The sequence below is a fragment of the Haliotis asinina genome, chromosome 8, assembly GCF_037392515.1.
Source record: "Haliotis asinina isolate JCU_RB_2024 chromosome 8, JCU_Hal_asi_v2, whole genome shotgun sequence".
Lineage (NCBI taxonomy): Eukaryota > Metazoa > Mollusca > Gastropoda > Lepetellida > Haliotidae > Haliotis > Haliotis asinina.
The window spans coordinates 8165195-8182910 of NC_090287.1; the positions used below are offsets into that span (position 1 = coordinate 8165195).

General features: G+C 39.6%; 2 protein-coding genes across 2 annotated transcripts in view; one reads left to right on the forward strand and one right to left on the reverse strand.

Moving 5' to 3' along the window:
• The window catches only part of LOC137293807 (rab3 GTPase-activating protein non-catalytic subunit-like), a 33430-nt gene extending 22758 nt beyond the window's left edge, over positions 1-10672 (reverse strand). The window contains exons 1-19 of the mRNA XM_067824556.1: positions 10448-10672; positions 9743-9931; positions 9113-9197; positions 8700-8747; positions 8389-8464; positions 7888-7989; positions 7630-7729; positions 7260-7361; positions 6839-6987; positions 6516-6595; positions 6072-6158; positions 5530-5669; positions 4829-4956; positions 4193-4392; positions 3692-3774; positions 3268-3332; positions 2588-2678; positions 2277-2425; positions 1547-1790 (exon numbers count right to left, since the gene is read on the reverse strand). Coding sequence (XP_067680657.1) covers positions 1547-1790; positions 2277-2425; positions 2588-2678; positions 3268-3332; positions 3692-3774; positions 4193-4392; positions 4829-4956; positions 5530-5669; positions 6072-6158; positions 6516-6595; positions 6839-6987; positions 7260-7361; positions 7630-7729; positions 7888-7989; positions 8389-8464; positions 8700-8747; positions 9113-9197; positions 9743-9931; positions 10448-10559 — 2230 coding nt within the window. The 5' untranslated portion in view covers positions 10560-10672. The remainder of the gene's footprint in view (positions 1-1546; positions 1791-2276; positions 2426-2587; positions 2679-3267; positions 3333-3691; positions 3775-4192; positions 4393-4828; positions 4957-5529; positions 5670-6071; positions 6159-6515; positions 6596-6838; positions 6988-7259; positions 7362-7629; positions 7730-7887; positions 7990-8388; positions 8465-8699; positions 8748-9112; positions 9198-9742; positions 9932-10447) is intronic.
• Positions 10673-13413: 2741 nt separating this feature from the next.
• Positions 13414-15132, forward strand: LOC137294210 (uncharacterized). The gene is made up of 2 exons (XM_067825206.1): positions 13414-14041; positions 14930-15132. Exons 1-2 carry the CDS (start codon positions 13414-13416, stop codon positions 15130-15132), a joined length of 831 nt encoding a protein of 276 aa, XP_067681307.1.
• Positions 15133-17716: the final 2584 nt, after the last annotated feature.

Here is a 17716-nt window from a genome sequence, read left to right on the forward strand (position 1 = left end):
ATGCTCTCGCTGAATCACAGTCAACATCATGACGAGTTCAGTCGTCTTTCCTCTTCCAATCATCGCTCCATAAGTTCATCATCTGCGTTGTGAACTGTTGCATGAAAGCGCCTACATCGAATACATGCAGCACTCGTTGACTGTGTTGAAAAGTTGTCTAAGAAGCCTGAGGTTGCAGTCGACATGCGACTGATGTCTTCACTCCGTATCATCAACGGTGACTCGTAAAAAAATTAACATTCTTCCAAGGTGAATATCTCCTCCCCAAATGATTTCGTCATCGAGGGATGATTCTGCGATGATCTTACAGATGAAGACTCCGACTTCGCTGACTTAGTTTTCTTGGCCTGTAACGACACTACCTAAACAGATGGTCTCTTCTGAGTCTTGGGAGGGGGCTGGCCCGACCTGGACACAACCTCACAGATACGGCTGGCATCTCGCTGGAATGAATCTCAGCATCAATGATTAAACCGTTACCCGATTTTATTTCACTAGATTAGACATGGCTAATGTGAGCTGACGTTGCTTATCTCTAGCAGGTCTGTGATAATAAGAATTCTGCTTCAGAAAATATAATGCAAAATTTAAAACAAGTATGAGCAGAACATAACGGTTTACACGCCGGCCTAAAATACATGTGGCTCCACCACCGACAGCCGTAACCTGCACTGAAAACACGATTTCATCAACTGAGACTAAGTCTCAGTTAACAAGATACGTGTTAGAAAAAGGCACAATAATCACAAATTTATATAATAATTATAAACATATACAAGTCAAAAACTGCATATAACACAAATTTAGTTAGAAAAACTGAAAGAATGAAAATTTTATCGCCGTATACAGGACCCCAGGTGCCTCCAGCCGCCCTCATCGGGCCATAGGGAGAGAGTGAAGTATCATGGCGGTCACCTGACCGTGTGGGGGGCAAGGGAGGTAATACTTGGGTGAGTGTGAATTTTACGTCCGCTTCTTTTAGAAGGGAACTTCAAGGTGTTCCACTACCTTCGCCAGGAGGACGAGAGTAAGGAATCAAGCATGAGTCAGGATAAGGAAAAACTGTGCATGTGTCAGTGTTTGTACCTGTCCAGACTAATGACTTATATAGCAAATGTACACTTAGACACAATGACACAGTGAGAGTATAATGGGGCTGAGCCAAACAGCTTGTATGTTCCGGTGTTCCAGAGGAGATAAGCAGTTAAGCATGAGTCAGGAAAAGGAAACATTGTAGACTTTCCAACTGAATACATTGGCTTATTAGATACCGCACTTACGTAAGTTTGAAAAGTGGTCACAGTGTTGTGGTGACTATGCAAATATGATCAATGTCACCAAATTGACTGGTGTTTGGGCAGTTCCTAAATGTATTCTGTCACCAGATTTGAAGACTTTGGGTACAACAGTTTATGAGATATTGTGTTAGCAAAAATAGAGGCGTACACACACCACTGAACACACAGTCTCCTATTCCGCGTTGCAGTTGTACTGCCATTTTGGTACATGAGTGAATATTGCTATACAGGAACAGTCACTGACTTACCTAATGCCAGCCTCCTGTCTTCGGCCAAGCCTTTATGCACAGATACGGTGACTGGTCGACTAGAGTCATGGTCACTGCAGTGCAGGTGACATGTAAAGCAATGCAGGAAAGTGCTGACTGGCATGGTCTGCTCCTTGAACTTGACGTGCGGCTCTGATACGTCAGCTGATGAGCTGAATTTGTCCAGCTGAGCTACCACCCCTTGTGCTTCCGACCAAGTCAGCCCAAGAGACCTGGCCACCATCTGGAAAGTGAGTGAATTTAGTTTTCAGCCACTTTTAGCAATATTCCAGCAAAAGCACATCAAGGGACACCAGAAATAAACTTCATACTTTGTCCCCATGCTGGGTATCGAACCCTGGTCTGGGTTTGATGAAAGAACACCTTAATCCCTAGGTTACCCCACTGCTCCTCCATCAGAAATGAGTGAGTGACAGGAGTTTCCACTGCTTGGAAGTATTTCAGTTAGGTTAACAGTATTTCAGTTTAACTATAGTCTGCACTACAATCATATTCTTATTCTATATTGATAATACTGACCAGTGAATTTCCTTAAGCTAAGCTCTCCTCATGGAAGAGGCCCTACCTTGACAATCATACCTGCCATCCTTCAACAGTCGCTAATGACTTTACAGACCTCAGGTTACGGCTTGTCACAAATTCCATACTTTCAACACAGATCCACGACAATCATAGCAATAAGGACAACACTGAGGAAACTTGAAACTACCTCAGTGTTAGACTCCTCCGCACTTCCAGAGGGGGTAGGATCCCCATGGGAAGTGAACTTCTCCACCATCTTGTAGGTGTGTATCAGGTTGTCCTGAGCCTGGCAGAACCGAAGGAACAGCTTGCTGTCGATGTCCAGAGTGGCATCAGCTGGGAAACACACACATTTCATCTTTCTAAAATATTCACAGATATTCATCGCGTTTGTTGATATTTCTGCAGCATCTATGAGTCAGTATCTTATATCATCATTATTTTACTAATTGATGATTCTTTGATGAAACTTACATCCATCACAATGGTTACTATTACCTTTCCCACTGATCTTCTGTATGCATACTTTAAGGACATTCTTCATCAGGGTTGGTGACAGGTACTTGGTGCTGAGAACTCTCTCTACAGCCTGTAAGTTATATGATCACAAAACATTCAATCTTGAGCATAGAAACTAAACTTTAACCAACTGGGTGAGTGAATGTTGTTTTATGCTAGCCAGCTGTACGACACTTCATCACCATTAGTTAACAGCAGGGACAATGCCCATCACAGTAATGGCCGCAATGAACCAGGTCAAAGTGACCCAGTCCTCATTCTACCACACATGGCATGGCTGGAAGTTATTGACAGTGACTAGTGTCAGCTACTGTGAGGATACTTCATATATATTACACAACATATCAGTACAAAGGCCCAGTGATATAATATACATCACTATACTAACACAGGACCACTCTGAGATTCAAACCCATACTCCTTGTAGCAACACTGAACTAGGGTGGGTGATGATGATATTTATGGGGAAGCAAGCACAATGTGAATTACCCCCTAAAATTTATGTAGAAAGTAAGTGACCCTCTTCTATGTCATGTACAAAATCAATGGCCCCCTGGTCCATGCTGCTAGTTCTTGCTGATATTATCTCTCAGTTTCTGATTTTTCAATGATGATCCTGTCTAACACAATAGGTGCAAACCATAGTAACAAAGTGTCACCTGTTTGGTGATGTTTGATATTCTCATGTCCAGGATCAATTCTTTGATAGTGGACTCCAGTGAGTCTGAAACAAAGGACAGTTTACCATGGTTACAGTACAGGTGAAGAATATTTTTCTTTTCATATTTCTAATTTCATCCATTCTTTGATGGATGAGAAAATAAGAAAATAGTAATAAAATCTTTTGATGACATGCAGTCAACTAAGACAGCGAGTCTAACCACTAAATTACTTTCATTGAAAGCATAGATGACTGAGGCACAATTACGCATTCAGATTTAAAACAAAGTTAAAAATATCATGGACTGCACACATTGTTTCCATATCAAACCCACATCACAAGCAAAAGCTTTAACCCGCAGTCTATTCACACCATATTTATCAGCCACTTCACAATGCCATACAACGCTATACAACACTGACCTGTTGACTCAGCATTTTCCTTCAGTATAGCCTTGAGTTTCTTCAACAGATGAAGGTCTCTGGCCCTCTTGCTGCTCTTGTCACTGCAATGTCACCCAACACCACGAAAATCATTATTAATGCAACTGACTCGGTGACACTGTTACTTTACCCACTGAGTGTAGGGTGTTGGTCCTGTTGTAATCCATACATAACACTAAGGGAAGCCTTAAATGAATATAAAAAACTGGGTTTTTCATGTCAAAGTTTGAGCCTGTCAGCCAATCACCCTTCTAAATATTCTATACCAGTGGACAAAATATTCAGAACACATGGATTCACTCAGGATTCAAACTAAGCACTCTTGGAGAAAATGTTGATTAACTGGTCAGTGAAAAACAAGTGACCTCTACAATGTCATCTGACTAGTCAAAACATCCACACATACATCATTCTGAAAAAGCAGTCCCTTCACACAGAGGTGTCAGTTCAAACTAAAAGGTCAGGTCTGTAATGGCCCACCTGAGAGCCAGATGGAAAGGGACTTCAAGGGTCTTCACAAAGCCTTCAGGGTCAACAAGTGCACACTGGAAGGCCCGCGACTTCACTCCACGACTTGTGACGTTGTTCAATCCCATCATGCCAGAGCTGGGACACACCAGTTGACACCACTTACTGACATTGAAGGCCGCAACTCGGGGCCCATTGGCTGCGGTCCATACCTGCATCATTAGAACGAGTCAATTATCTACTGAGATCTGATACATTAACTCAGTTTGGCACAATATTTGTCATTGTAAACATTACTTATTTGCTACAAATAAACATCAATTCTGTATGCAAACAGAAAATGATGTGTGTCCTTAGTTCCATTACAAGTTTGTTGGTTAATGCTGCAATCAGCTGTGTTCCAGTCGGAACCAGACAAGCAAGTTATCAATATTGACATCTACAATCAATACCATTACCATGACCCTCAGAATGAACGGCAAGACAACACAATCAGTTAAGTCACCAACCCAGATCACCAGATCCTTTTAGTAATTCCTTACAGCCAACCTAGTCTGCTAGGTACAGAGACCATTCTAGAATCCCTATGGGGTTTTATAACAAAGAGTAAAAGCTGAAAAGACATATAGTATATATATGATATAGTACCTCAAGAATTCCTCTCCTGGGAGCATAGATGACCAGGAACTGGGCAACACGGGAATGGTCGCGGTTTCTGCTGCTCGTACCATCATCCTCTCGAACCTGGATCCAGCCCACTTGTGCATCCCGGTATCCTGGCAACACAACATTGGCAGATGGAAGGGCCAGGAAATGTTATTCCAAAATGGTAAACAATTAGCACGAGTTCTTCGTTGATATCTGATGGTAAACAACAACTCTTTCAGAGATTCCTGCTAATAAATAACTGGAGTAGCCATAGAGATCATCAACTACCTCCCTCACCAACGACTACCTCAACCACCATTAACTACCTCTCTCAACAACTACCATTTTCATCGACTACCTCCATCACCATGAACTACCTTCCCAACCATGAACTACACAACATCAACTCATCAACATGCCACGCCAGACCACACCATGTTATACCAAACCACACACCCACCACTGCCACCACCACTACCTGCCACGCCAGACCACGCCACATCATACCACACCACACATCCACCACTGCCACGCCAGACCACAGTACACACCCACCACCACTACCTGCCACGCCAGGTCAGACCACACCACACACCCACCACTGCCACCACCACTACCTTCCTCACCATCAGCTAGATCCCTCATCAACAACTCATGCCTCACATCAACCTGTTCCCACAGTATGCACATGTTTCACAGACCTTTCCACATCCTGATAGCGATGCCCCTCTCTACATCCACCAGGGTCACACGACCAAACCCGTCAGTGAAAGCAGCATACTTGCAGCTGGGAGACAGAGACAAGCTGTCACCTGTCCTCCTCTGGTCAGGTAAACCATACCTAATAACAAGGAAGTTATTGTAGCAAAACATCTGCGTAAGAAATAGTCTTCCAAATAACACGATTTCTAAACATACTGAAAATCACTTGATAACTTGAAGCTCTAACCAATAAGTATGAATATGGTAGTACCACAGGACAACCGTATTTACCCTCTTAAATTCAATGATTAAAGAGGCACTACTGACCAACCTCTAGACCAATCATCAGTAACCTTCATAAACACTCCCTACTAGACAAGTTACTATTCTGAAATCACATGACAAACCATAAAGTGTGTTATTGCGAGGGATGACTGTATTTGGTTGGTTTGAATAACTGACGTTTCTGTCTAAGCAACCGGGAAGTTTATAACAGCAAATACGGTACATGAAGAACCATGGGAGGAGGAGTTGTACCTACCTGTATGGCAGTGGTGCTGCTGGTTCTATTTTGGGAGACTTGTCCTTTGCATCATCTCGCTGCCTACCTCCAAAACCAAGCCAACCACTGTAGAGTGAATAAGACATGATATTATTTCCTCAGTTTCATTAAAATGAGGGAGGGTGTTCTCTTTTCATAACTCTTGTATACTGCCAAACATTGGAATGCATATATTTTACTGCATTTGGACATACCCCTAACACCCAAAACATCAAACAACCAAAAATGTGCAACATTCTTAGTCATTAAGAAATTTTGGATCAAAAAGTTGGGAGACCTTTTCAGCTGATATTCAATTTTGAAAGACAGAACTGTAACTTGCTATGATTCAATATTACCTCAACAATATCTGATTTGTAACATGGCACCACGCACGCCAATAACCACCATACTGAGCATATTACTACTGAACAAGGCAATTACCTTGCTGCAGACATCAATGCTGTCTTTATCTTGTTGGCTACAGCCATTGCCACATCAGACAGGATGGGTTGTGTACTACCCTGGATAAACAACAAACAGATAATTCATACAATCCATAGGTAACAATGACCAAGTGAGCTTTGGACAGGATTCCACTATATCACAGAGTGTCATGTTAATGTAGTAGAACCGACCAATTGGGCCTGTATGGTTATGGCATTCACAAACAGAAACAGCTGCGATAACTTTTTCACATATAGATCAACATTTTACCAATAACAATACCCAGCTAACAGCTGAATTACAAATGCAGTCAAGTTTACCTCCATAGCATAGAAAAATCCTACATAGGGCCCCACCCCTGCAGTGAGGTATATGTTGGCAGCAGGGGGTGAGGTCTTCACTGTAGTGCTGAACCCACCCAGGAGGGAGGCTGTCTTCATCTGATCAAATGGGTTAGAAGACTGCACACCTGCAGGAGAAAGAACAATAAGGAGTTGGATCAATAAGTGCAAAGTTCAGTCGCATCCAATCACACGTCGTATCAGCCACCCTCAGTTGAATAGACACGAGGCAATCAAGAATGATAAGGCAAGGATTTAACTCATGTTGAGTTGTTCAAACAATGGCACACAATTCTGTTGTACAACCAGCCTGCCATACTCTCCTTTATTTCTAAAATACAATAAGGGGTTAACATTGTACATGTCACATATAGTTGTGTATGTTGCAGGGTTATCTTACCGCAGCTGACGAGGTCGTTGATCTTGTCCTGGTCATGCAGTGCCCACTTTTTGTAGGCCAAGGGAGGGGGTTGCAGCATGGTCTCACCACCACTTGCAGTTGCTGGAATATACATAAGCTACAGGAACATGTCTGACACCATCAGAACTCACTTTCATTTCAAGGTCTACATATTTTAGTCCACCAATATACTTTGCTCCATCAATGGACGTCAATCTGTTTTTTCTACTACCTTCTACCAGTACTGTTTGTTAGGCTAGGAAGCTAAAGCACTGTGTAGCATAAGGAAAGATAATACTTTGTACTTTAATAAGAAATTTCATCCTATATACAACATTAATTACAGTGATAGGTCAAGTTCAAAACTGACCCCTGGCCACCTGGTTCCGGCAGGCCCTGAGAGACTGGAACAGACTGAAGCCATCGATCGACACCACAGCTCTCCTGTAGAGGATCACTAGCTCCTCATGCTGGAACACAGTGTGGTCAAAAACAGTCACACTACAACAAACAACATTCAAGGAACAGATGATGCTGAAATGGATTAATTTCAAGGAAAATGTTATGTTCTTGAGTTTGTTTCAAAATCCTATCGGAAAATACAATTGTTTGTTTTCTGTTTACCTACCAGCTCTGACATGCCAAGAAATCGTGGAGGTTCGTAGGTCCGACACTTGAGTTTCTGGACAGCTTCTGCATGAAGGAGTTGTGACAGCAGCAACACTCCTGTCTACAACACACACTTAAATATGTCAGTAAGCCGGAGAACAGTACCATCTCCAGGGTGTTATGTAGACTCACAGACATGCGGGTCCCAGGGACCCCAAATTATAAGTTTTAAAGGGCCTAGCAGCCAATTCGAGGATCCTTTGAAGTAACAATAAAGAGAACTGTATGTTTTGATAATTTCTCTAGGGCATGGAATGAATCATAGATCATGTTTACTGATGATGAACTGGTGCATGTAACTATTCATCGTGTAAATCACTGTATCTCCATACCACTAATAGCAAAATATCAATGATTTATGTCAGTATTGATAAAGCTTGCTTTGCAACAGCTTTAGGACTCCAGAAATCGCTCTCATTACAACATAATTCAATAAAAAACATAATTTAAACCTTGATACCTCTGTGTACATGCGAATGTAGCCAGAGGAGAATCCAACTATCACACACGTCCAGTCAGGTCCACCTTGAGTGCTCCTGCACCAAAACAAAACATATATTCTGCAGTTAACATCACATTACAGCCCATATATTTTCTGTGTAAATATTTCCAGCAATATGGACACATTTTGCATGAGAAATATGTCTCACAGACTTCAGTGTCTATCCATCAAAACAGGTTCAAAAAGATGACTGAGTGTTCATACTAAAAAATACAACATGTTCAATGAAGTTGATTTATTTCCTACTCTAAATGAAAGGATAAACAAACCTTTTCTGTGATGCTAAGGGCAGGCACATGACTGCTGTTATGGTTTCACTGAAACAGCATATGAAAAAATATACATGATAAAATCATATAAAATCTAAAGAAATATATCACAAAATAACCAGATAACCAATGAATTTACATAGCTATTTAGTACCTTACTACTCACACATCTATGTCATGTCATGTTATTTTCAAAGCTGGCTCGACCTGTGAAAATCTTGCCACAGGAGGCAACTATGCTGCTTGTCATCAGAGGTGACAGATCGACGCTCATGCTGTTGATCACTGAACTGTCTGGTTTAGACTTGACTATTTACAGACCTCCACATAGTGGAAATAGTACTGAGTGGGGTAAAACTAAAATAAACTCACTCACTCAAAGCTGACTCAGATCATTCATCAGTGATACATACCTCTCATCCTGCTTCAAGCTATTTTGCCATTGGATAGAAAACTTGCTTTCAATATCTTCGCCTTTATGCTTAGGATCCCATTTTTCTGAAATTATTTATATACAAATATATGTGCTGTAAGTCTAATAATAAAAAAGCCATCAATAATTTGCCTTGATCATGTTGAGATTTGTACACATGAACTGTAAGTGGATATCTGATTATAAGCAAGATAAGAAAAGTACATCTTTTCAGACCATTTCACAATTTGTATATTTTGTACTTGTTACAAATGATAAAAGGGAGTGTTAAGTGGCATATCTTGAATTATCAGCTGCTCATAAACTCTACGCATCTTATAAGAACTTCCATAAAAAGGAATCATACTATTTCCAATAAGATATCAATAATAAATACACATGACTTACCATTAATACTTCATTTATTGTCATATGAAGCATCTGTTCTATACTATACATATTGTCTCTAGTTCACATTCATGTACTGTAATCAAAATATTTTCAACTTTAAATATATATTAAGGCATATGTCATCCAAATCAGTTGTACACATATCTTTCATGACATATACAATGCAAACATTCCATAAAATATTAACATTATTTTGAAACAAACAGAATGAAGTACTTACGTGCTAGGACAACGATCTTGTCACTGTGCGCAATGGCAACCATATCATTTGCCGGTGACAGTGACAAGATGCATTCCTGAAACCATTTCTGTTTGCCATTATCTGGTTGATCATTAGAGTCAGCACTTTCAGCACTCTCATTGGCCCCATCCTCACTCCAACCCCAGTCAGCGTCCCAGTTCTCATCACCTAGGTCCATACACGAACAAGTCATACAACATTTTACAGTGAGGATAAGCCTGTTTAGTGAGGTATATAGGCTTTGTGTGTAAATTAATTCAGAACTAAATCTGCTTCTAGAGTCAAGACACTTTCATTGTCTTAAATTTAATAACAATGAACAGGTTATAATCGTTCTCATACCATTATCACTAGCCAGTTTGAAAACAATGGCCAAACACATTTGCATAGCGATCTCTCAATGTCAGAGAAACAAATTCGTCTGGAAAAGTGAGTTTGAGGTAAGCTGCGGCCCGACTCGAGTGCTCGTCAATAATTCACAACCGAAACAGCTGATTACGGTATTTTGACCATTGTTAGTTTTGATGACTGGATGTAAACTGCCAAACAGCAATCTGTGTACAATTACTACAATACATCATACATGCTACTATGGTTTTATATGTGTGTGTTTCAAAATGAACGCTGAATAACACAGTAATGAGGAAAGCCTGCAAATTACTAAGACCGTCTTCAAAAGCTCACCTTCGTTTGACTGGCAGATATCTGGGGTTGAATCCCTGGAAGCTGGGAAGAAATATTTCTTTACAGCTGAAATATTCTGAAACCTTGATAACACGCACAACTGACAAGACATGTTGCAGGTCGGAAACAAAACGACTAACACAAAATCGTCTGTTTACTTTCGATAAAGTAATTTCATTGAATCATCAACAAGTCCGCCATATTGCTCGTGACATCACAGGAAGTGAATGTCTGCTATTAAATGCCGACTGGTTCTAGGACTGGTTTACGTTTTCTTTGACTGTGTTACGCCGGGCCCAGTCTAATAAGCGTACACATCTGTAGCAGTGTTATTCAGAAAAGTCAAACATTTTGTCAGGATAGGAAAATAGCTGAAATATTTGGGTAACCAATCTAAACTCGTTCACCAATGCCTTACGCCTCTAACAAAATAAATAGGCAGATATTACGAGGCTACCCTGTGTGTCTACCATGACAGAATATGTCCTTGGGCTTTATCGACCGATCGGATTTATTTCGCTCTGGAAAGGTATTCAACCGAACACATACAAACCATTCACCGTCAGCTACCTAGAATACTTTATGAATACGTTTTTACCACTTCTGACACCAACAGAACCATTATTGATTCATCTAAACCGTTCACTAACTCACTGGTGAAGCTGAGATATGAAAGATATTTTTTTATATAGATCCTAAATGTCTTTCAACGTATTCATTACAAATAATAACCTTATGCCTACAATGTCTGTGCCGAATTGCCTATTATATTAAGGTCATAACTCTTGGGGGTTTTTTGTTTGTTTTGTTGTTGTTGTTTTGGTTTGTTTTGTTTGTTTGTTTTTTTTGGGGGGGTGTTTGTTTTTTTGTTTGGTTTTGGTTTGGTTTGTTTGTTTTTTGTTGTTGTTGTTGTTTGGTTTGTTTTGTTGTGTGTTTTTGTTTTGTTTGTTTTTTGGGGGGTGTTGTTGTTGTTTTCTTTTCTTTCTTTTGTTGTGTTCGTTTCATGGCTTTGTTTAGTAACGCCACATTGAAGCTCCCAGTAACAAATCCCGTCTGGACCAAACAAACCAGTGTTTAATATTATCACCAGCACTTTCGATTTTGTACATTTAAAACCACAGGTTTCGTATCTGACAACGTAATAGAAGGCTTCAAGTTATCCTTAGTATTCACTGAAATCACCAGTTGCAGTTTTACCTGTCCTGTACCGATCCTCCACCCATAGAACCTCCTCAAATTAAAACATTAAAAATACAGACGACTTTTACACTCTTTTGTTTCGTTTTTGTATCTAATCCCTTAGCCCGTTAGTCCTGATTATACAACCCGTAGTCCTACAATTGGGACTGTATGTATGTCGATAGGTACGGTTAACCTGATTGGCTCTGACTGGGATACTAGTATACACCTGTGTAATGCCTATATAGGGTACCTCAACAGGGTTATGGAAACTTGTGGGACATGTGAATGTGTAACTATCTCAGTCAATGTCGTAATCACCGTGTTATGTAATGCGTGACAGATCTGAGCATGCACGTTCAATGTTATAGATGTCTCAGTACAAATGTAATGAGAGTATTAGGCGAATTTGTCCTGCGACCCGTTGGTCGTTTATATAACTATGCCTAAGGGCCATGCATATTCAAGATTCAAGTGAAGCATGGCAGCGTTAACTGCAGGACCTTGCTGCGTTCTCCTTTGAATCGCAGTCGCGATTTTATTAATCTATATATGTACCTGTATATTGTCTTGAACTAATATCATACCTTGAGGGAAAACCCACGCGGTGCTCTTCATTTAGAAATAATGTAGCAATTAAAAAGGAATAATGTAACAATTATATACAATGTGAAAAACTAAGCTTGCAGTTCAATATTAAAGTGTACATGTGTTTCATAGTGTAACATGAAGATCCTGTTTCGGGTCCTCGTCCGCAGGATTCAGGGGTTTAAAATCACAAGGACAACCAAACACAAGATTTTGCAAACAAAATAAATGTATTTTAAACTCAACTAATAAAATCAACGCTCAACAATGTCAAATAGAGAACAAAACAATATTGCCTCCCAAGATCTCAAGAAGAGTAATAAATATATAAAATATGAGTCCTATTGGAAATGCCTATACTATTGCCCCTTATCTTTACTCTAACGTAATTCCCCCAAATAATGTTCTCTGCAAAACAAAACAAAAATTAACTACATAAGATTATCTAACCAAGCTTTATTTCTTCCTTATACTACACTGTTAAAACAGGAAGAAACCCTAAATCTCTGTTTGCTTAGTTACAGATACATTAGCGAATTCCTCATCTTTGTAGTCTCAGCAAACCCCAGAGTGCAGATTAAAATCTGCCCTTTTATACCCGTAACCGTTAACTCTTACCCATTAAAACCATACTCTGAAAATTACCCAATAAATGCCTACAAAAGAAAAATTCAGGGGATTGATTTCTCTCCTCAAGAGATATTCATGCACTGGCCCATGCATAGCAAAGGGGAAGAAGCAAATCAGGCACATGCCTGATGAGTCCTCACACCTCAAGAGCTATATGTACAATCCCACTGAAGCTTATACCTGCTGTTATTTTTAGCCTTGCCTAAGACTGTCCCAACCCTAAAACATGCCCAATTTCCACACACACACAAATAACCCTAGCATTACAATGAGAATAGAATACATGTAACACTTTATTGAATTTTCAGGAATTTGATATGTTAGAAACATTGTGTTTATTACTGAATTACTGTCGTTTGAGAGGTGTAGCATCTAAGTTCCATGACGGAAAGTGTTGTACTGTCTTTGACTCACAGGTAAAAGCTCTTGCGAGACATCCTTCTATGTTAACGTGACGTGGGCTGTTCCCGTCTGTGACGTCATAATCCCTGTGTTCTGTGACCAGTAGCCACGGTCCGTGCAGCTCAGATGGTCGACACCTATCTTGGGTTGCAAAACACTCTGGCGTTATGGGACACGGACATAGTAGTATGGGAAGAAATCGTCCTCATGTGCTACGTAGGAATGCTGATAATAGAGTTCTTCTGGACTTTGATATAGGGCAACCGGACGGGGACGGCAACAACCACGCCACAAGGACACACGTCATAAGACGTGATGGAGTATACTTCCATCGACAGTTCAGAAGTCTCCGACAGCCGAGAATATCTCCATCTACTAAATTTATACAACACTGGAAGAGTCCATGTGAAAAGTTGCCATATGTTGAGCCCAAGGTGTACCCGCTTATCATGCCACGTGAACTATGCAGAGAAGGGGATGAATATCATGAAGACTGTCCTCAGAATTTCCCGCGGTTTTTGAAACCTCTACTCAACAAGAACTATCGTCTGCTGACCAGCCTACACGGCTGCTCGAACAGCGACAGGTCTCTCGAGGGGATTTCAGAGGGACCATATCTGCTCCGCAATCTACGATTCTTGAGAATCAAGTTCATGCAACATCCTCTTGGAAAAGGTGTCAGGGTGGCACTAGAGGAGAACCACTGCGTCAAGAGGAACAAAACGCCGCGGTACCGCCCGATGTACCCTAGAACCATAATCCTGGACCACATCAACCAGAGTGTCCTGGTTTGCGGTGCGATATACAAATTTAACATGCTTTCCCTACATCGAAAGTATTCTTTAACGTCTCTTTTGCATCAAGTTTATTTGATGGTGGGATTTCGGGTTAGAACTGGGCTCCAAGCTAGCGTAGCGCTATTCCTCATAGTCCTTCTGTAGATGGCCAAAAATGAGTCATCAGTAGTGAAAATTCCATAGGCTTTCATGTTAGTTATTAATTTGAAATTTCAAGATTATAAACGTTGAAACTTCAACATTATAATTTGCAATTTCAGGATGCTAACGTGAAATTTCAAGATACTAACTTAATATGTACATGTATCTTGAAAATTCAACTTATTATCTTCAGATTTCAAGAAAAAACAATTAAAAAACGCATGGCCCTAAAAGGCTTCCGTATGTTAGTTAACTGTTACAAGAATAATTTCCACGAACTGAGAAGATATCATTTTATTCTGATATTTTGCAAACAACCTGGAAATCATCCTTCCTCCACGTGATCTTTCCGTTGATTAGTTATCGAATCACACCTGATTAAGCACCATATATAAATAAAACTTTTAATCTTTCCCATAGAATGTCATGTTAATCATAATTGGTATGCCTAATATATACAACGTATTGTTTAAACAGTTGCAGTTTCTTGAAAATCATCGGAAAATTGAAAAGGAATTCATGTGTATGTGGCTGAGACGATTATCTAGCTGGTAGGTTAGTATTGAGAGCAGTTCGACCCAAACTAAATTTATGAAAATTATTCTTGCAAGAGTTAATGAATATGCAAGACAAAAGGGGAATTTCACTAATGATGACTCACTTGTGGCCAAGTGTATACCTTCATCATAGACTTACAACAGTCATAGCGCGCTATAAGGCAGCTTTGTGAAATTTATGCTTCTAGGTGTGGATTTCCAATTGATCGTTCACCGTCCCCCTGCCGATGCCCAGCCCAGTCAGTTCGAGAATGACGAGATCCCCCAGATGGTCGGCACCTACTGCCGAGAGCTGGACACACAAGCCCAGATGTGTATTGAGTGGAAGGTGGCTCTCTACCGGTGGTACAACCAGACACAAGGATATGACAATGGCGAGTCCGTGCCCTAAGTGATTATCCAGGGCTCACCATTTCATGTTGTTGATATGTATATAATTTTGTTCTTCCGAATGCTTCAAGATGTTGTTTGTTGGGTTTTTTTCTGTACCACTATACCTGTTTTAGGAGTATTTTGTCCAAAGTGTTATTGTGTAGCTAATAGCTCCTTTGGCCACATAAATTATTTGCCTCAAGCATATTGAATGGTCAGTCTAACAGTATTTAACCATACCTGCTCAGTTTATGCTTTGCTCTATCATTTTTCAGTGTTCTTTTCCAAGCCTGAATATGTGTTGAATCGTGTATACATTTTTGTGTGATCTATTTTTGTTTTATGAATAACTAGTTATATTCAAAGATAAATGTCATGGTGCATTAAACTAACTGAAAATAACTTTGTTATCCTTTGGAGGAAATGATTTTTGTTATATATCAAATTTGTATTTTTATATAAATGTTTGCATCTATGTTTTAGAAAGTGACAGAATTATGTATTTGTGCTTGTTTTGAATCATGTGGTATTGAGATCTGTTTAAAGGAATTGTTTGTATACTTTGGTACAGCACAATTGGAAGTTTCACGTTTTGGGGTTGTTGTATCCATGACATATGTCAATTATAAAATTTGTTGGGATAATATTCTGTCAGAGCAAACATGATTATATGTTTCACAGACTTTCTCAGAATGTAATTCATGTTTGTAGAGGTGAATCATGATTTGTCAGTTTCAGTGGAACTTAAGGGAGGATATCTTCTTGTGGAACTTGTCAGAACCGTGTTTGAAAATACAGAGAGGTCTGATGGCTGTGTCCTCTTCATCACTTTGTTGGTTTATCCTGTTCCTGTTGTTGAACATTGTTGCAACATTTTGTTTAGTTTTACAACTGTGATTCCACACTCACAATGTCACAAAATACCATTACATACTTTGCACTATGAAAGAGACCTTACATTGACCAAATCAAAATACATAATTTGCATAACCATTAGAAATGCATGCACCTTATCTTACTCATCTTGGCTTATTTCAGTTCCAAGTCTAGACCAACTTCTATGTTAGTGTTGCTCTGTCATCAGTATACTACCCCCTGTGCTGGATGCACCTCTCTGCAGCGTTCCAAATAATCTCATGCATGCATTGTATCAATATAGTTAAGTTGCTGACATACCCCTAATGCACAAATTAGTTAATCCCATCATATCTATTGTACTACAGTTTTATGAGTGGGGAATTGTCCTAGTGAAGAAGTGTCCTGATGGGGAATTGTCCATACTCAGTGTTGGGAGCACTTCTCTTACAGTGTAAGACAGCTGTTTACATGAGAAATGTGTGTCACGCATCTGTTTGGAAGTGGGATATTTTTCCTGAAAACTGTATTGTTTACATAAGCACTCCCTCTATGTCACAGAACTCAAATGTATGCTAAAGGAATTCTAGTTTAAGTTACTGTTTATCTTCTTGGTCATATTATTAAGGACTTCTTGCAGTACTTCAGATTTAATGTACCGTCATTAGAAGTTCAGAAGTTACTAAATCTTTTCAAGACAAGCACCGATTTACGAAGAAAAAATAGGTGAAACTATGATTTGAACCCTAACCAAAAGACAAAACTAAAGGATGCTAGACAACTCAGTTGTGTCCACGAAAGATTGGTCTCTTCAACCTCCTTGAGTACTAGAGATCTGACCCCAAATTCTCAAGGCAATTTGAAGTTTTTACTCACATTTCAAACTGAGTTTGACAATTTTTGACAGCTGAATTGTTAACTCAGCTGCATTTCTAAAATAAAAAAGCTCAAGCAACTTAAGTATTCTATCCATCCACCAAACTCAAATTGTCTATGTTTGAGTGTTAATATTGATTTCAGTTCATTCTGGGAAATGTGTTTTCTTAAATGTGAGTTAAAACTCAGAATTAAGTTTGTTTCGAGAAATCAGGGCCTGATGTCACTTAACTTGTCATCCTCCAACGGTGTACAATGAACAGACAGAGTTTTCTCTAATTGATGATCTGATGATTGAATTAATACCTAAATATGAGACATAGCCAAGTGGAAAATATGTATATGCCTACACAAATGTTCATTTATTTATTTCTTTTTATTTGGTTTGGTTGGTTTTCAATCTGCTTAAAATCAGATCTCTTAGACCAATTTGGTACCAGCGCATAGTGTGCATGTGTGTGAATGACAATAATAGCATTGTAGGTTGTATCAAGTGACTGTAACTCGTCAATCTCTGTGTGATGAGGCATCTGAATACTGGTATGTATTGGCGAAGCCCTTACTGAAGAAAATCTCAGATTGGTCATTTAACAAGACAAAACATTAGACGTTTATGATCCAGAACTGGTTTCAAATGGAGCTGTTAATTTACTGAAATAATATGTTGGAGACCGATATTCATTTCATACAAAATATGAGTTTTACATCGCTATTAGCAAAATTCCAGCAATATCATGACGGGGGACACCAGAAATGGACTTCACTAATTTTCTATAAGACAAGGCATTTGAAAAAAAAGGAAATCTCATTGGCTGAAGAACCCATGCATCTTTTGTGTAGACTGGTTAGCCAAGTTCTGTGAGTGGTCACCC

Bases quoted from the DNA above. Each gene is read 5' to 3' on its own strand.
- LOC137294210 (XM_067825206.1), top strand. From the start codon at position 13,414: ATGGGACACGGACATAGTAGTATGGGAAGAAATCGTCCTCATGTGCTA. The intron at 14,042-14,929 runs GTGCGATATACA...TTATGCTTCTAG, and splicing joins CCAGAGTGTCCTGGTTTGCG to GTGTGGATTTCCAATTGATC.